General features: G+C 37.5%; 1 protein-coding gene across 1 annotated transcript in view; it reads left to right on the top strand.

Annotated features, from left to right (window-relative positions):
* TENM3 (teneurin transmembrane protein 3) overlaps nucleotides 1-17595 on the top strand; it is a 363886-nt gene that overhangs the window by 25899 nt on the left and 320392 nt on the right. Inside the window, exon 2 of the mRNA XM_074866418.1 lies at nucleotides 17006-17308. Coding sequence (XP_074722519.1) covers nucleotides 17077-17308 — 232 coding nt within the window. The 5' untranslated portion in view covers nucleotides 17006-17076. The remainder of the gene's footprint in view (nucleotides 1-17005; nucleotides 17309-17595) is intronic.

Here is a 17595-nt window from a genome sequence, read left to right as displayed (position 1 = left end):
TCTGCTGAAGTCTGAGAGAGGAGTTCATTGATCTCAATAATGAAGACATTGAAAAGTCCTTCAGCAAAACCAGGGAGACCAGATTTGACATTTTGTGATATATCTAAAGTTATTTTGTGAGAAGGAAGGAAATGGGGAAAAGATGTCAGGTAACAAACCACAACCTGCTAGACCTTATTTAAACACTAGGTATTGGGGAGAGGGGGGCAGTTTGATTCCTGTGGAGGGGATTTGGGGTTTGGTTTTTTTGTTTTTTATTTTTTACTTGAGAGGGGAAGCATCATGATCTTTCACTCTCCCTTAGGTGGTCATCTTCCTTGACCATCAAGTTGATTTCAGCCAGAGGAAGAAAAGAATGAAATAGATGGGTGAAAATACTTAGATGCTGTGCTCTGCTGTATTAACGGGAAGATTTTTTTTAGTATCAAAGAATACTCTAGCTTTCTTCAAGGTTAGACTCAGTCTTGTAGTTCAGTGCAGCAGCCTTCAATTGGGCATGTTAGAGTTCAATAAAATTTCAAGTTAAAAAAGATTTAACCAATCATCTTTATTTGGAAAATGAAGCATTCACTGTAATACAGATCCTTTACATGTATATTTAAAAGAAGCTTTCTTGGCCAAAAAATGGTTATAATTTAAGTGAAAGGAGAAGATTTAAGTAAACAGTAATTAATCCCTTAAATACTATATTGCGTAAGTCTGTCTTGCTATGACAAATACCATTTTCAAATTAAACTGCATATTGCTTGTATTTATGTTGACAACCTTCCAGTGTACTTGTTAATCATGAGATTAAAGAGGAAGTGGCAGTGAATTTACAGTCTTTTCAGAAAGGCCTGAAGGGGAGTATTCTCAAGTGTTAGTCTTTGGAAAACAGGTGATTATACTGCTCATATTTATTTTTAATAAATGTTTTTCAAGTATCGCTTTTTCTGTGCATCAGAACCAGACTGCCTGGTTACAATACATATGCTGACATCTGTCTATAATTAAACATAGGCCTACTGTACATCAAATATCTGAAATAGCTGCAGCAAACGTGAGTGCTGGTACTGTGTGTATAACTGCTGAAAGTTGTCATTCCTTTGTGCTCCTATTATTCTTGTACTCTAAGCTAAACAGACTAACTGCTGCTAAGAAGCTGTCAAGGGATGCATTTCAAACACTAGGTGTATCATGCGATCGGACCAGTGCTGGGATGGAAAGTCAGTGTTGGAAGGGGAAAAAGTGCCATTTTTCTCTCAACATTGGCTTTACACTGAAAGGAACAGATGAGTTTCTGAATTATTCACAGTACTGAAAGCTTATAATCGTTAGCAAAGGTGGCAGCAGCAGAGTATAGAGACAGGAATTGTTGGGGTTTTTTTTGTTAAAATGCCTGATTCTGAAGCTCATCAAAGGATTAATTTCACAAAACTGTCTCTGGGAATTTGGGTATTAAAGTCTGTAGGAGTGAGGGCAGTTTCTTCCAAAGGATCAAGAAAGATAATATTTTCTTCTTACTTCTGTAAGGATCTGTGTTGAAATAAAGGTTAATATTAATCACAGGACTTATGCAGTAATGGAACAAAGCAGCTCTGTGAAAACGGTTTGCTGTTTCAGCAAGTAATCTCTGTGAGTCGATTACAGTGTTAGTAATAAAGCAGATCTCTTAACTCATAATATAATTACTAGATATATAAATTACCTATCCATCTAAACAAATAAACCAATTCCCATAGTAGTAAAATGTACTTCAAAGATAGGCAGTAAGATTGTTTTGGTTATAGCTGATACGTGGTAGAAGGTAAGGCTTTTATTGATGTCATGTAGAGTTCTGCCTACTTAAAATATGGACTGTTTATAGTTTCCTTGAAGTACCTTTAATGATACAGTGTTTAAAATTCTTTCATTTCAGTAGGTCAAATTGGATATTATGTTCTTTAAAGTTTCTTCTCTCTTCTTTTTTTTTTTTTTTTTTTTTTTTTTTGTTCTGAAAGCTATTGATGATTATTACAAATTTGGGAAGTTAGCACTTGGATGCAGTGTGTAATAATTATGCCATGATTTAGCATGCATGTCTTAGTGTCCTATAACAAATACTTCTCAGTCAGACGCTACTGCCCAAATGAGAGCTTGTGTGGCAGCATCCGTTATTATGATTACTCTCTGCTACATGTTACTAAAGACAAAGGTTTTGCATGTGGAGAGAGTAAGGAAAAAGGAGTAGAATATGGCAAGAGAGCTAATGATCTACAGCTCTCAGGAACCCAATTTTTTTTAAATCTTCCAAAGCTTTTACAGTTCTCTATTTGCTTTTAAAAGCTATTCCTTGTGTATGGGAAGATGTTCTTTATTGGCTTGGATTGCATTGGCTTGGATTGGATTGGAAACTGGCCAATGTGACACCCATCTAATGGCCAGCAGGGACAGGGAAGTGATCTTGCCCCTGTACTCGGCACTGGTGAAGCCGCACCTCGATTACTGTGTTCAGTTTTGGGCCCCTCACTACAAAAACGACATTGAATTACTCGAGTGTGTCCGAAGAAGAACAATGAAGCTGGTGAAGGGTCTGGAGCACATGTCGTATGAGGAGCGGCTGAGGGAACTGGGGTTGTTTAGTCTGAAGAAGAGGAGGCTGAGGGGAGACCTCATCGCCCTCTACAACTACCTGAAAGGAGGTTGCAGAGAGCTGGGGATGAGTCTCTTTAACCAAGTAATAAGCGATAGGACAAGAGGTAATGGCCTCAAGTTGTGCCAGGGAAGGTTTAGACTAGATATTAGGAAGCATTTCTTTACAGAACGTAAACGTCTTTACAGGCATTGGAATGGATTGCCCAGGGAGGTGGTGGAGTCCCCATCCCTGGAGGTGTTTAAGAGTAGAGTCGACATAGCGCTGAGGGATATGGTGTAGTTGGGAACTGTCAGAGCTAGGTTAATGGTTGGACTGGATGATCTTCAAGTCCTTTCCAACCTAGATGATTCTGTGATTCTGTGATACACTCTGAATCTTCTCAAGATAAAAGAGCATATGCCATAGATAAAGAACTACACATTTCCAAATAGTCCAGGTAATTTTTTAACAGTCTAATAGCCCATAGTAATGTAGAAAAGTCTCTTTAATAATACATTTAAAGTTGTTAAACAAAACTTCCAAATGCCTACTCCTTTTCGGTGTTACACTCACCCTTCCAGTATTACTCTGGGTTGTGTGAGGATGGAAACAAAATGGTGGGTGTGTGTGGGGGGGTGTTTTCATGAATTCACCGGCATTCCCTGACCTCCACCGCAGGGAGTGTGGTGTTCATGGTGGGGCTGGCTTCCTTCTTGATCTTGGTCCAATTGGGGCCAGTTTTATATGTTTTATTGTAGCCTGCTTTATTCTCATCAGTTCCCAGCTCAGGCTTTGAAAGTTGCCCCAAAGCCTTCCCCAGCCTCAGTTGACATAAAGGGCTTCTCTCTGTTAGCTAGTGACTACTGTAGGGCATCAGACTTTCCCCCTGGTATTTTCAGGGACAGGCCAGACAATAATTGCTCAACCACCTGGCAACTGTTAAAACCAGCTCAGGTCAAGACAACCCCAGACAGCTCCTGAGACCTTGCACTGCCAGGTCAGCGCAAAGCCTCTGGTCCTTCATTAGCATTGGCAAGAATCATATTTATTAGGCTAGTTCGTATATAGAAATATGATTAGATTAAAGCTTTCTGAAATCATGAGCATCTGGCTCATATTTCCTGTCTGAGGGAACTGTGTCGGTCAACATTACCAAATGCACTCAAAACAGACTGACTGAAGTAATAGCTGCAGGTTGGAAACTTCTTATTTAAACCTGACTCAAAGGTCTTTTCTTTAAATTATAAAACAAAGTAGATACAAGCAATAAGCTAATGCTGTGCTGCCTAAGGAGAAAAGGTAGTCTTCTCATTTTCTCAAACCCTATCAAACTCCTCCTTGTTGCTCTCCTGGCTTCATGACTTTCCTACATGCCACACCAAGGCCCAGCTTCATCAGGAGAAGCGTGGGATGATCCTGTGTGCATTCAGGCCTGTTCAGTTGCAGAGCATTGGAGCACAGGTTTGCTCCTCTTGGATGAGTGTTCGAACAAGGACATCTGCAAAGGGGATTATGCTATTACAGTTGCTATTGCCCTTTATCTTCCTTTTTAAAAAAAAACCAAAAAACCCCCCAAAAAACAAAAAAGCAAACAACAAGAAAAGCTGTTCTGTTTGATTTTTATTTTTATTTATTTTTCTAAAATAAGTTTTAAAGCGAGTTTCTTGTAAGCATCTGCCAAATCCTCTTGGCTTCCTCTTCAATCAATAGGAAGAACATAGACTCCTTCAAAAGACTCACAAGTCTTTTTTTCTGTCGTTGCATGAAAACCCAGACTAGAATTTTGTCACTGGGATTCTGGCAAACGGTACTTTGCAAATCTGAATTACGTCTCATTTGACAAAGCCAACCTGCATCATGATTTTATGGATAAGGCATTCAGAAATTGAGACTGACAGATGGCTTTCTAAGAAAACTATTGTGTCCTGTCACAAGCGTGGAGCATGCTGAACTGGTACGCTTAAGCTTTCAGGACTGACATGCTAGTGAGGTAAGATACTACTTTATTAATTCCTTATATTGTAGCTGTCACTAAGTCACAATTACAGTGACAGTGCCCTTTAAATCAGAGTCATGTAACAGCCAGTAGTGGTTTTTTTGTTGTTGCCATGTTGTTGTGAAAGGTAACTAAATGCTTAAATAGGAGGTGGAAGATGCAGTCTCACAGCAATGTTTCTGACTTGCTGATAGACTACTTTTTCTCTGTGAGGCAGCAGCTCCTGATAAATCTGGCACCTCTGCCAAAAGGTACTAATTTCTTCTTCAGGTACACAGGAACCTGTGGGGGTAACAGGTAAGGCAATACAGAGCAATATATAGTTAGCAATCTTTCACTATTATTAGTGATGCTGGTTTTGTTTCCATAATAAATTTCATTTTAAATTAATAAACAGATAAAAGAAATTTGGAGACAATTTCAGTTTTATGTTTTTCTAGCTTCAAAAGCAGCATAGAATTTATCTCCACAATGGCATTTTGCATATTTGACTAATTACTTTGTCACCTAAATTTAAAAATTTCTACCCTTGTTTATTTGGATGGGGGAGATTCCCCTTATTTTTTCAGAGGAGGAGGAAAAGAAACTATTTAAAAACTGAATTTATATAGTTATAAGAACATTCCTGCCTTGCCCCTTCCTCCAGTACTCCATGGTAATCTTGGTTTGGTCACTTTTAACATAAAGAACTCATTATTGTGAAGAGACAAATTATCAGCATTAAAGTGTTTTGGAATATACAATTGCTGAAGGGGTGAGCAAGTCAAATTAGTGACATAAAGTTCCCAAGCTGGCTTGACTTAGGTTAGCTACATAGGTTTTTTTGTTATTTTAGATTCAAAAGATGACTTCTAATAATACTCTCCCACAACATGTCCTTCATAGGTATGTTTTATTTTTTTATATTTGCATGTATGTAACATACATTTTTATATCTATATATATTTATATGCACAGATACACATTTCACTCTTTGTAATATTCAGTTAAGCTTTTTAAGCATTAGGGAAGCAAGATCTGCACATCAGTTAAGATCTGATGGTATGTGCCTAGTCAGGTGAGAGAGCTATAAAATGTCTTCTCACCTTTCCAATTTCTCTTTTCCCTGCTATGCTCTAGTCTCCATCACTATGTCTCAGACTCTCTGCAAATCTGTCTTTCTCTATTACAGCTGTGCTTGGTATTTGTGGGATGGCTTGGGTATGTTTGTTTTGTTTTGTTTGCACTACTTGCTGTCTGTGTGTGAGAATTCTTTGATTACATATACTTAAATTCAGTTATATGGAGATACTAACTGACATAAAGGAATATTAAGATTTCCTTTATCCTTCCTGTTGTTGCATATGAAAGATAAACTTCCCAAGTACCAGTGTATATCCTATGTTAAATCTTTTTCTTTCTGACACCTGCTTCTTGGAAACCCCAATTAACTTACACACACACACAAATTGTATCACTAATCCCGCCCTACAACTCCACGCAGTGCACAACACGGCAGTCTGTGCATGAATTGGAGGTGTGGAGTAGCCCATTCATTGATCCCAGCTGAATGAGACACACTCCCCTCCTCCCTGCCCACCCCACCCCCCAAAGATGAGTATGTCTGGAGATGATATCTGAGCAGTGTGAACCCCTTCATTCACTCTGCTGGTGTGCTCATCCTTTCACCTGGATGCGTTAAGAGCCTATGATATTCATCAGACTGGCTCCAGTCTCAGGGCTTATCTACATCAGTGGTTTTAAAAGTGCACTCTTCTGTCTGCATCTGCACAATAAATTTTGCTAGCTTAAGCTATGGCTTCTAGTAAATTCAACTATGTTGGAAAAACCTTTCCATACAGAGTAGATCTCTCAGTACTGTTCGTTTTTAAGTGTGTTCCTCAGCTGTGCAAATAGACAAGATTTTGATGCCACCAAGTTCAGGTACGAGGCATTTTCTCCCTTTTCTGATGCCTGCATTTCTTTGTCCTGGCCCACCCCTCAGGAGTAGGAGAGAAAGAAGAGAATTTTCCTAAAAGTTTAAATGCTTCTGAATGTAGCTAATGTAGTTGAAGGAACTTCTTGTACTTCCTACTATGCTGTATTGTCCTTCACTTTAAGAAGGTCATGAGCCCCTCTACTCCATTGTGTAGATCAAGAAACCTTCCAGATCCTGCTTTCTCATGCATCTCATGAATGCATCTCATGCCCTCTTTTTGTTACCACAAAAAATATCTCAAGTGTCAAGATAATTCAGGTAAAAGTTAATGCTTGGAAGAGCCTATGCTGAAATGGCATTTGTGTCCTTAACTATAGAGTAAGAAAATCACAAATAGTTTCATATTAGGTATAAGGCCATGAAGATAATGAATTGGTGATACTTCCACTCTGTTTTATATTAAAACAGAATTGGAAATATTTGAAACAGGATTGAAATTAAACTACCTGCTCATCTACCCAGGTAGTCCATATGGACTTGTCTGAGGCATCTTGACTGTCACTGTGGGAAAGATTCTCTTCCTTGTTCTGCTTGTGCTTTCCTTGTCTGGTAAATGAGCTGAAGCCTGCAGTGTTCCTGGTTTTCAGTCTTGCACCTGTGCTTGATGAACTTACTTGGTAAGAAATGGAATTATGTACAGTTTAGTTCTGGTGTAACTGAACTGTGGAGTTTCTCTACAAACTCATATTAGATCAAGAAGGATTTCATTGATAACTGTTAAATATTTTCATTATTCAGTTATAGATAATTGTCCATGTGTTTGGAGTCCAACTTTCCATTTATTTTATCAGACTTTTTTTAAAGGATAGAAATTGACCATCCTTTAAAGGTCACCTTCACATCTGTTGCTGAAGTAAATTGTTACTTCAGTTAGAAGAATTTTTAATCTATTATTATACTAAGAAATTATGAGTATTCTCTCAAATGGGAATTTAAAGGATTTAAAGAAGCAACTTTCCTCCAAAAGCATAATGTGAAGCTGCTCAACACTTACTGTGGAATCTTGTCTTTTGCGTCTTTTGCAAAATTGGGATCTTCTAGCAATGAAGCATTTTTTACAAGTCGAGACAGGTTTCTCTGAGATGTGAGCGCAGTGGACCAGGTGCTGTCATTAGGCTCTGCCAGCAGCAGGTCTGCTGCATCCCTGTGGTAGAAATTTGGCAGCATGTGGAAGCACACCTGGGTGCCTTACCTACAGGTAACACACACCAGTGGAAGAGGAGATCAGCTGGAGGTGGTTCTTTGTCCTGCTTCCCCAGCTTTCTGAAGGAGGCTTTGCATTATTAAAGGTTAATTGTTTGTTCTTTAAGTACTGTTACCAGAGAGGATCTTGGTGGGTAGTCAGGTAGGGTCATGCCAGAGTAGGCTGTGTGGACACTTTCAAAGAGAAACATGGTCCTTTGAACAAAATTGCTAAGTACTGTGGGAAATTTTATGTCTTGCATAGTTAGCCAAATAACTTCTTTTAAAATGTGTTATTCTTTTGTTTGCCCTAATCAAAGTCTTAGTTCTGTTGAAATTGGAGACAGAACCTGGGAGGTAAGAGTGGAATGGGGTGATTACAGGACAAAAAGTTTTTGTATGACCTTTAAGGTAAGGCTAAAAATCTGATGCTATGAAAGGGATGATTTGAAAGAGAGTTAGAACAAGGATTACAGAAAGGAAGTGATCCAGCAGGGCAAACAACCTCCAGCCTTTACTGTCTGCTCATGTTGGATGGTGCTGAAGAAGAGACAATTAGAGGTTGTGACAAGAGGACACAGCTTGTGGAGAGAGAGAAGCAGGAACCTGGGGAGTATAGAGGAAGACATGACAGCTGATACAGCCTGAATAGATGGGATAGTTAAAAACAGTAGTAGGGATTGCTAATGTAAACTTAATCAAGTTAAACAGTGCTTTACTATATGTTATGTAGGTGTTAGCTAGGAGTGGTAAATGAATGTTTTGACAGTATCGGTATACAGTACTGCTGTTTCTGTGGGGATTCTTCATCATGTTTGGGACTCTTCTTGTTTGTGTGTTTTTGATTTGTTGTGTTGAGAAAGAAAGTGGGGGGGCAAAGGGATAAGTTTAAACAAAAAAGAGTTCTTGAGCATAAAAAAACCTGGCAGCATGTCTTATACATCTTACTAGTGACTCTTTATTGAGGTGAGTCACTAAATAACTCTCCAGGTTTCCAGACTGCAATAGTATCCTAATTATAATGTGATTGGGACTGAAAAATCTGGTTAACAATCCAATCACTGTGAAAAGAAAAATCTTCTTGTGAATGTCTCCTCTTTATGTGGAATTTCAGCTTTCACTATGAGAAGCTGTACATGGAAACCAAGGCTGATGGTGATGTGTATCCCATGTCATGCGACCACAGCAACAGCTTCAGCACCTACCCTTCGCTATTCTTTCTTCCCTCTCCTGTGTGTCTGCAGTCACATCCTCATTGCAGTTTCCTCAGGTCCTCCTTTCATTTCCAGAAACCTTCACAATGATATTTTCAGCTCAGCCTTGTGACTATATGCCCAGCTCTTACATGTCACATGTAATATACTTCATTTCCCTTATAGTGACTTGAGAGATGTATTACTTTTGAAACCTCACTACTGTCAAATTGTTTGAAATTAACTCTGAGTTGTTGAAGGGGAAGTTGAATGATCGACAGCCTGTTCAGATGGTGAAGCTGACGTACTGATAGCTTTGTTCTCCAAACAGAAATGCAGAAGCCATTGTGCTGTGCTCTCTGCTTGGCCACTCGGGGACTCTTGCACCTTTGCTGATGTTTATGGCTTGTTACGTGTTGTTTTTGTGTTGCGTTCTTCATCCCACTTGTTTTAGTTTTAAAAATCCCTAGATTTCTGTGGCTTTATTCCAGAACAAAAGTGGACTGTGCAGAAGAGGTCTGAGCAGATGCAAAAGTAAACAGGAGATACCATTCAAGAAGGAATGATAGTCGCATAAATCAAGAGACCACTCCGATAGGTTGAGTAAGAACGGGGGGGGGGGGGGGCACTAATCATGTGTAAAAGATGGGGAAGGAAAGAGATGATGGCATAAAGGATGATTTTCAAGTTTAAAGGAGTGAGGTATTTAGACCTTTTTCGTGGCTGCTGAATAATGAATTACCCTCAGAGTTTATTACTTTGCTCTGAAGTAAATGAGGCACAAAGTTTCTTCCTTCTGAAGTTTTCTTTGTTCTCTTCCCCTGCTCTTTTTTCCCCCTTAAACTATTCTCTCTTTCTAGGCTTCTCCAGTGTTGCCATACTGAGTGCTAATGATTCTGTCTCCCTCCACTTTCTGTCCTGAGCTCATTTTGGTGTTCATTTTTTCTTTATACTGCAACATTTCTGCTCTGTTACCTTCCTTCGCCTCTCCATCATTTCATCACGTATTCTCACTCTCATTCTTTCTACAGGAGCACGTCACATTATTTCACTATTTTGGTCTTTGTGTTCTCTTTCTCACTTAGATCTCTCAGCCCTTCAAGGTAAAACACATTTTATTCAAATCCCCCAAATTAGAGGCAGACACTTTCTCTCAGGGTCAGAGTTTATGACAGTTCCTGCAAAGTGTTCCTTCCAAGGAGGAAGAGAAATTGTCAGTATATTGAGCTCCTTCGAAGAGGCTGTTCTTGTTCACAGAGCAGTTTGTCCAGTGTCTTAGCCCTTCCTTGCAAGTTATGTTTTTCTGCAGGGCCTGCTTGGCAACTTAATAGCTAGCAGAGCCCCAGGTTGTATGCGTGCATAGCCGACTTAGGTCTATTTTCAGTTTCCTCTTCTGAAGGTTTGCAGCCTTGCTGTGTGGAGGGCTTCCAGCACACAGAAATAGCTATAGCTCCATCTCAAATGCTGCTGTATGGTCTTCATACCCTCACCGGAAGATGCCATCCAGAGAACTACTCCCTCTGCTCCCATCATTTCAGAGAGTGCATCATCTCTTTCTGCCCGTATGAGGGAAGGCATGAGGTGTTTTTTCCCTCTTTCCCCCCTGCCCTGCCACTGCCAAGGGTTTCAATTTTAAGTAATAGCAGCAAAATTACTACACAAGCATCAACCTCTATGACTAACCAGGACCTCTCAGAACTCTTTATCTTGGTAATTTTCCTGATTCTTATTGCAAGAAACTTTTATAATGAACATAGAGTACATTTATTTGTTGTTTATGCTAGTTGAGATTTTTCGATACACTCTATAAAGTAATTTTCTATTAACATTAAATCCTGTAGTGATGGTAGATATGAGTTTCAGTTCCCGTGACCGATGCAGAAAAATGCTTGAAGGATACACAATTTTTATTACTGGTCTTTCGCCATCTTTATTTTCCCTTCTTTTTTGTCTGTAATTTGATTCTAAAATGTAGGGTTAGTTAGTGACTTAAGGAGGCTTTTTTTATAATTTTAGTTTGTGAACTGCCTGTCTGACAGGCTCTCTGTTTCCCACTCCCTCTTAAGAATGCCGACTTTGGATGCATCCTCTCTAGTTTCTGTGCTGGAAGACAGACTTTTAATAATAATAAGTGAGTTTCTGGATATGATGACCTGAAATGTCCATGTATTAAGAGTCATCAGTTTGACTAATGGCACACCGTGGCTACAGATCATCCTAAGCACCTCTTCAAAGTGTCATTTTTTCCAGCTCAGTTGATTTCTGACATATCTCACTTTATCAGCCACTGAAGTGGAAATTTCATCACTCTTTTATGCCTTTTGAGTTTTTCTTAGTATTTGTTTGTAATAGGTTTTATGGGTGATTAGTTGTGCGAATTGTGAGTATTTTTTGTGGATAGGAGATTTTCTTAATCTCTGCATATTGCATTTAGGCCTCTTAATCTACTTGTTACATGTATCAGCTGAATTTGCTTTACTCTTTTGCTATTAAGAGGCATGCAAGTACTATACCTAGTGCAAATTGTAACTAATGTAGTATTTACATTAGTAAACAATTTAGAGTTTAAAAGGAAATTACGATTAAAGAAAATAATGACACTTGCAGTAATATATCTATTCAGCAGCACTACTTAGACGTTATTTTCAGCAACTGTTGTCACTGCCGAGAATAGGCACCGTCTTGACTTGCAGCCTGTAAAATCCTTTGCTCTTATTTCAGACTGAAGTTCAAGCCTGCTTCTTTTCCCAAAAGTCTAACAATTCTTTTACTGCCTGTGTTTATGTAGTTGTGTATCATGAAACAAAATTTGTTCCTGATCTAAGCATTCAGACTGTACTTGTATTAAGGGATCAATGTGGAAGGATCAATTATTCTTAATTCATAATAATGGTGATTAGTAATAAAAATAATAGTAATTTAATAATAATGCAGGTTTTTGAATACAACTGGGAGTACTATCATTCTTAGGAATGCCTAAATTTTTCAGTTTAGGTGTTGGGAGGGAAGGTAGTGGTATGCAATATATAAGTTCCTTCCCTGACTCAGTTTTGCTGGCCTCGAGGAGGGAGGAAGGGCTCTGCTCTGAGCAGCATGCTGCTTTCCTTACTGTTCCTTCTCCTTGTGAGACTGAGTAGGAGAGGTCTTGTTTGGCCTTTCTTATAACAGTATTTCATACTCTGTTACTGTTCTGTAACAAAGAAATCTACAAGTCTTATCCTCTCATTTTTGAAACCTTTTCTATTCCAGCACTTTATATATTAAAATAATGACTTGTTCTTCTCAGAACTAGTTCCATTTTTTTGCTTTGTATGTTTTGAGATGTCTGAAATGGATATACATATTGAAAGGGAATAATACACACTATAGCAGATCCATAAATCGACTCAAGCAGTGACATAATCTTTTCTATATAGAATTATCTCTTCATCTTGGTAACAAACATTTTATTTCTTAGCTTTTTACTACTTCACGCCTATGTAGCTTTTTAGATCTCAAAGAGCATAAGATATTGAGGTATATTTAGACTTGATCAGTAACCTTGGTGTTCACTGAACCAGGTTTAATGCTGGAAGAAGGTTCTCCGAGTGAGAGACGGGGAGGGAGCACTGTGTATGTTAGGCAGGATTGCATCCTGTTGCCAAACTGTAATAACCCTTTGGGGAGCTTGGAGCTGAAGCTGCTGAATTAAATACAATAATTTTCCATAACAGTTTAAAAGGCCTGCAGGCATGCTAAAATTGTAGCTGGGTAGTTTTGGTAACAGTCTATAGCATGACCCTAAAGCCTTGTTTACATCTTGGCAATTAAAATATATACTACACTTTATGTCTGTTGTAGTTTTCCTATATTGCAGTGTAGGGCTTTAGTGTTGAGGCTTTTTTATTGTTAAAAAAATGTAACTTTTTTTTTCCTTTTTACTACAGTGACTTTATTTCAGGTTGTAATAGGTGATTAAGAGGAACTATTGAAGGGCTGTCCTGGGGAATTTTAAATACAGTGTAAAATTTCTACCACTGCATCAGTCAGCTTTGTCTGTGTCTGAGACTTCGGTCATTGAGGCTTCCACGGTAGCTTCGACACTTGTATGTGAATATGCCTTGTGCTCTGTTTTGGTGTTTACACTTGGGCTTTCTACAAGACTTAGAGTAAAAAAGAATTTTTATAATTTACTTGTTTTAATTCTTATTTGTAGGTACCTTATCTGACTTGACAATTAAATATTGTGCTAAATGTGCTAATGATGTCAGAGGTTCTCAGAGTAGCCTGGTGCATAAGGGAATGAGCTCTGTGGTCCCAGTGACCTGGTCATGACCAGGAAATGCTTCTCTGGTTCTGCTTCCCTTCTAAATTAAGTTAAAAGAAATATGTAAGTATTAGTTTAAAAATGGGCATCTCCTCTTTATGGTTTTGAACTGCTTTTAAAACTTGCAGTGATACTGGGAAAGTGTAGTCTGACTGAGGCTGCCATTAGCTAAGCTATGTACACAAACGGGATGGACATGACTACATAAGAGCTGACATGTCAGTCTGGTGATTAGCGTACACTCCTGTTTAATCCAGCCAGGAGTCTGTAACATTGGACAGATCACTGAAAAGGTCATGGGAGATCCCAGTGCTCAGTGATACAGATAAGCATCCTCAGTTTTTATACTTAGAAAAGCATTAGACAGAAACTTGAAGTAGTGGCATACACCAGTGAAATATTTTTTTGTTTTTCGTCAGTATATGCAGGCCATTTCATGTTAGCATTGTAATACAACATGTAACAGTATTTAGCACGGCTGTTTTGACATCCTTTTGTGAGCGGGTGAGTTAGTAGTTCAATAGCTTTGTAAGTATTGCTCTATGAAAATTCTTGCATTTAATTGGAGAGAAGCTATTTGATGGACCGTAAATATTGACATATGGGTGAAAATTACTAGCAGATGAAGACAAGTGTTTTTGTAACACGTCACAATATAAATTTAATTTTATTTGGTTTAAAATTTTAATCTGATTTGTCAAAAATACTGTTCATGTGTCAAATTAGTTGCTGTGTTCCCTTGAGTTTGTATTGTACTCATTACCAATATTTTGTCTGAGCTTCTTCTAAGGCATAGTAAAAGAAAGCTAGTCAGTGCATTTGGGTAAGTCCCCCTGGGATGCAGCTTTCATGTTATAGGAAACATAAAAGTAGAAAAAATGAAATAAGGTCAAATTTATGCAACAGTGGTTCATTTAAATCTGAATATTTGAGTGGGAAAACGTGTTAATATTTTAACTACAGTGATCTTTGTAAGAAAGGAGCTGAGCAGATGCAGTAACTGACAGTTTAGGTTTTTTTCTTAAAATGTTTTTCTCAACAATTGAAAATATTTCTCAAAAGTTGGGAGTGAGGAGTTTTTTTGAAAAAAGGAGGGGGAAATTCATGATGGAACAAGTAAGTTCTGCACAGTCCTGAGACTGTAAAACATCCCACTGCAGTAATAAGACTTATGGTTCAGATCTTGTAAAGCCATCCGCAAGTCTTCCTTTGTTTGACTTTTCATTGCTGGCTTACTACGTAAATGTTAACACTGGTATCTATTTCTGTATTCTGCAAATATGTTTGTGTTCTCTCTGTGTTCTGATCATGGTACAGAATGTTTATTTGTAGACAGATCTTTCAGATAGCGTTTATTCTGTCTCCTTTCAGATATGTGTATTAATTCACTGATGAAATAATTTCAAAGGCATGATCCTGAGAATGTTAAATGTTTCCTAAAACTTGCTGAGAGATACTATTAATTTTTAAAGTTAAAGGTTACTGGAGATAACTAGGTGTTTTGTATAATGCCAGATTCAAAAAGATCAGATTCTTAAATCTTACAGGATTTTTTTTTTTCAAAAATGTCCACAAAAACTCTGCCAGTCTTCATTATTGTGGCAGTGTAATCACTGTTGAAGTGTCTCCAATAATGGTGTGCTATTAAACACCTTGTATTTTTTTAACCTTTTAATTCTTTGCCTGAAGAAGCAATAGATAACCCAGAAAACTGCCTTTTGAAGTTTTATTGAATTCATTGACTTCTGTGGGAAGCAGACCAGTACTTCCTCATGCTACAGCATAGAGGAAATCTTTGAGGATTTTAGCTTGCTATAGTAACAAATTGTTGTGCAAAGAAGGATTTGGATTTTATTTATTTTTACATTATAAAGGAGCTTGGAAACTTGGGGAAAAAAATAAAAATTATTTCATCTTTAATGATGAATAGCGTATGTTAGTTTTCCCATGGCACAATTTAGAGACATTAGGAATTAGTGGCCCTTTAAAGTCTTGAAATGCTTAGATGAAGGGGGAGATATGCTCCCACATGAAGTCTTCACATGGCAAAAGAATACCTGTGTGTATCTGTTAATAATGATTTTCAAAATCATGATTCAGTTTAGTGTTTAATAAAACACAGTTTATAAAATGTCTAGAAAATTGTTTTTACATGGAAAGAACTTGCATTCATTAGTCAATCAAATATTTTAAAATCTGAGTGTTTCATATAAATTAAAAAGATATGCTACATGGACATGTCGACATCTAAATAGTCATAGATTTAATAAATACTCTGTTATAAAAATTTGGGATTTTCTGATCATGTACAAATATTTCAGTTTCTTTTTAGCCACTTAACATTCGAAAGTATAATAAATATAGAAGAGAGTTTCTTAAATAGAAGGCTTTATAACTTTGCCTTTTTGTCTAAATTGAGATTCACACAGGTCAAGAAATGCAAGAGCTTTTCAGAGAATTTCAAAACAGAATGATAAAAGACTGTCTGCCATTCACAAACTTGAATTACGGTTCTGTAGTAAATTAAATACTCTTTAAAAATCTTTTCAGGAGTGACAACTTTGATATTCACTGTTTAAAATGAAATAGGTGAAGAGTTCTAAAGCAACTTTGTTTTTGGTGAACAGAGTGCAAATGGAGTTGGCTGTTGCTTTGTGGTGTGTGCTGTAAACTGTCATTTTATTTCTATATCACAAAGGACTGATAGTACTTAATAAAATAATTAGTTGTTGTATTTAAATACTTTAAATTGAGGGGAGCAACCAGGAGAAAGTTCTCCCTGAGACAAAAGAGAGAACCCTAATATATAAGGTGTTAAACAAGAAATATCAAGTTAACAGGTGCAGTTGCAAAGCATTAAAATAATCCAAATTGTTCTTCATTTAGATGTTTTATCAACTGTTTAAAGATACAAATTATATTCTGTATTTTAGTTTAGCACTTCAACTCTTTGAAGAAAAACAAAATCTCTAAACTATTTCTTACTCTGTCAAAAATGTAGATATGTTTAAGTGCACAGGTCCCAAGAGATGAAATTGAGAAGCCTTGTTTTGAAAACTAAACAGTAAATGAAAATAAATAGTAATAGAAATAAGATTCTTACTGTAACATTCCTTAAAAACTTGAGGGAAAGAAAAACTATTTCTGACTGTCATTTGCAAATCAAATAGTTACTTGCTTTCTAGCACAAGTTACATAGAATGTACTGCCTTGGAGAAGTCTTCCTGCATATTCCCTATGTGTTTGTAGCTTGTGAAATTATGTGTATATGTTCTTGATGAGAACAATTTTCTTAGAATAGAAATGAGAATAAAAAGTTGTAGAAGTCTGTATATAAAAAAATCCCAGACATTAAAACCATAAATTTCCAATAAGCAGAAGAAAGTCAGACTTGCCATTAAAGCATGTATCCTTCTCAGGAAAAGAGAAAACAACTTACCTACAGATAGACTTTAGGTAAGCAATGTGTTCTTAAAGCTGAAAAGCTATGTTTTTTCCAGCCAGTTCTCAGTCTGCTTTTGATCTTCTAATCTGTTGTATAAAAATGAGAAGTATTATGTTGTCATTCACAACAATTTCTTTGCTAATTTTTTTGATTAGGGTAGCTCATGCATGAAACTCTGGGAAGTCTTTCAAACGTTACAGAAGTGTGTCTCACCCACTGTTGATCTGATCCTTCTCTTCCACATAGGAAGCAATCACAGCATTTAGAGAACACTGTATCACATCAGCGGTTGTCTTTCTAATTTTGTTATAGGTGAATGTAAGCTGAATGTAGAGAAGACTTCCAAATAAGCTGGACTGATGTGCACAGAGAAGGAATGAAGTATGGATGTGAAGGAACGTAGGCCTTATTGCTCCCTGACAAAGAGCAGACGGGACAAAGAACGGCGCTATACAAATTCTTCCACAGAAAATGAGGAGTGCAGAGTGCCTACGCAGAAGTCTTACAGCTCCAGTGAAACCTTGAAAGCTTTTGATCATGATTCCTCTAGGCTGCTGTATGGAAACCGGGTAAAAGACTTGGTCCACAGAGAAGCAGATGAGTATACCAGACAAGGTAGGCAAGATGTTTTAATTCGGAGTGTGTAATTCATTAGTACCAAGTAACGAAGCATTCTTGCTGTGGGAAAAGTAAGTTGTTATACCAGTTTCATCAGTTTTAGTAATATTCTACACACAATACACTTCACTTTTATCTCCCTAAATGTTTTACAAAGATGGGAAAGCATTGTGTACCATCTTTGAAATAAATAATATATGATGCACAGGAAAGTTAAGTAAACGGCCCATGTTGGGCAGTGGGTCAATGACAACATTGCAGACACAAGTGTGAAGTATTCAGGC

The sequence above is a fragment of the Strix uralensis genome, chromosome 4 (assembly GCF_047716275.1).
Source record: "Strix uralensis isolate ZFMK-TIS-50842 chromosome 4, bStrUra1, whole genome shotgun sequence".
Taxonomy (NCBI): Eukaryota; Metazoa; Chordata; class Aves; order Strigiformes; family Strigidae; genus Strix; species Strix uralensis.
This window is presented reverse-complemented; position numbering and strand designations above follow the sequence as displayed.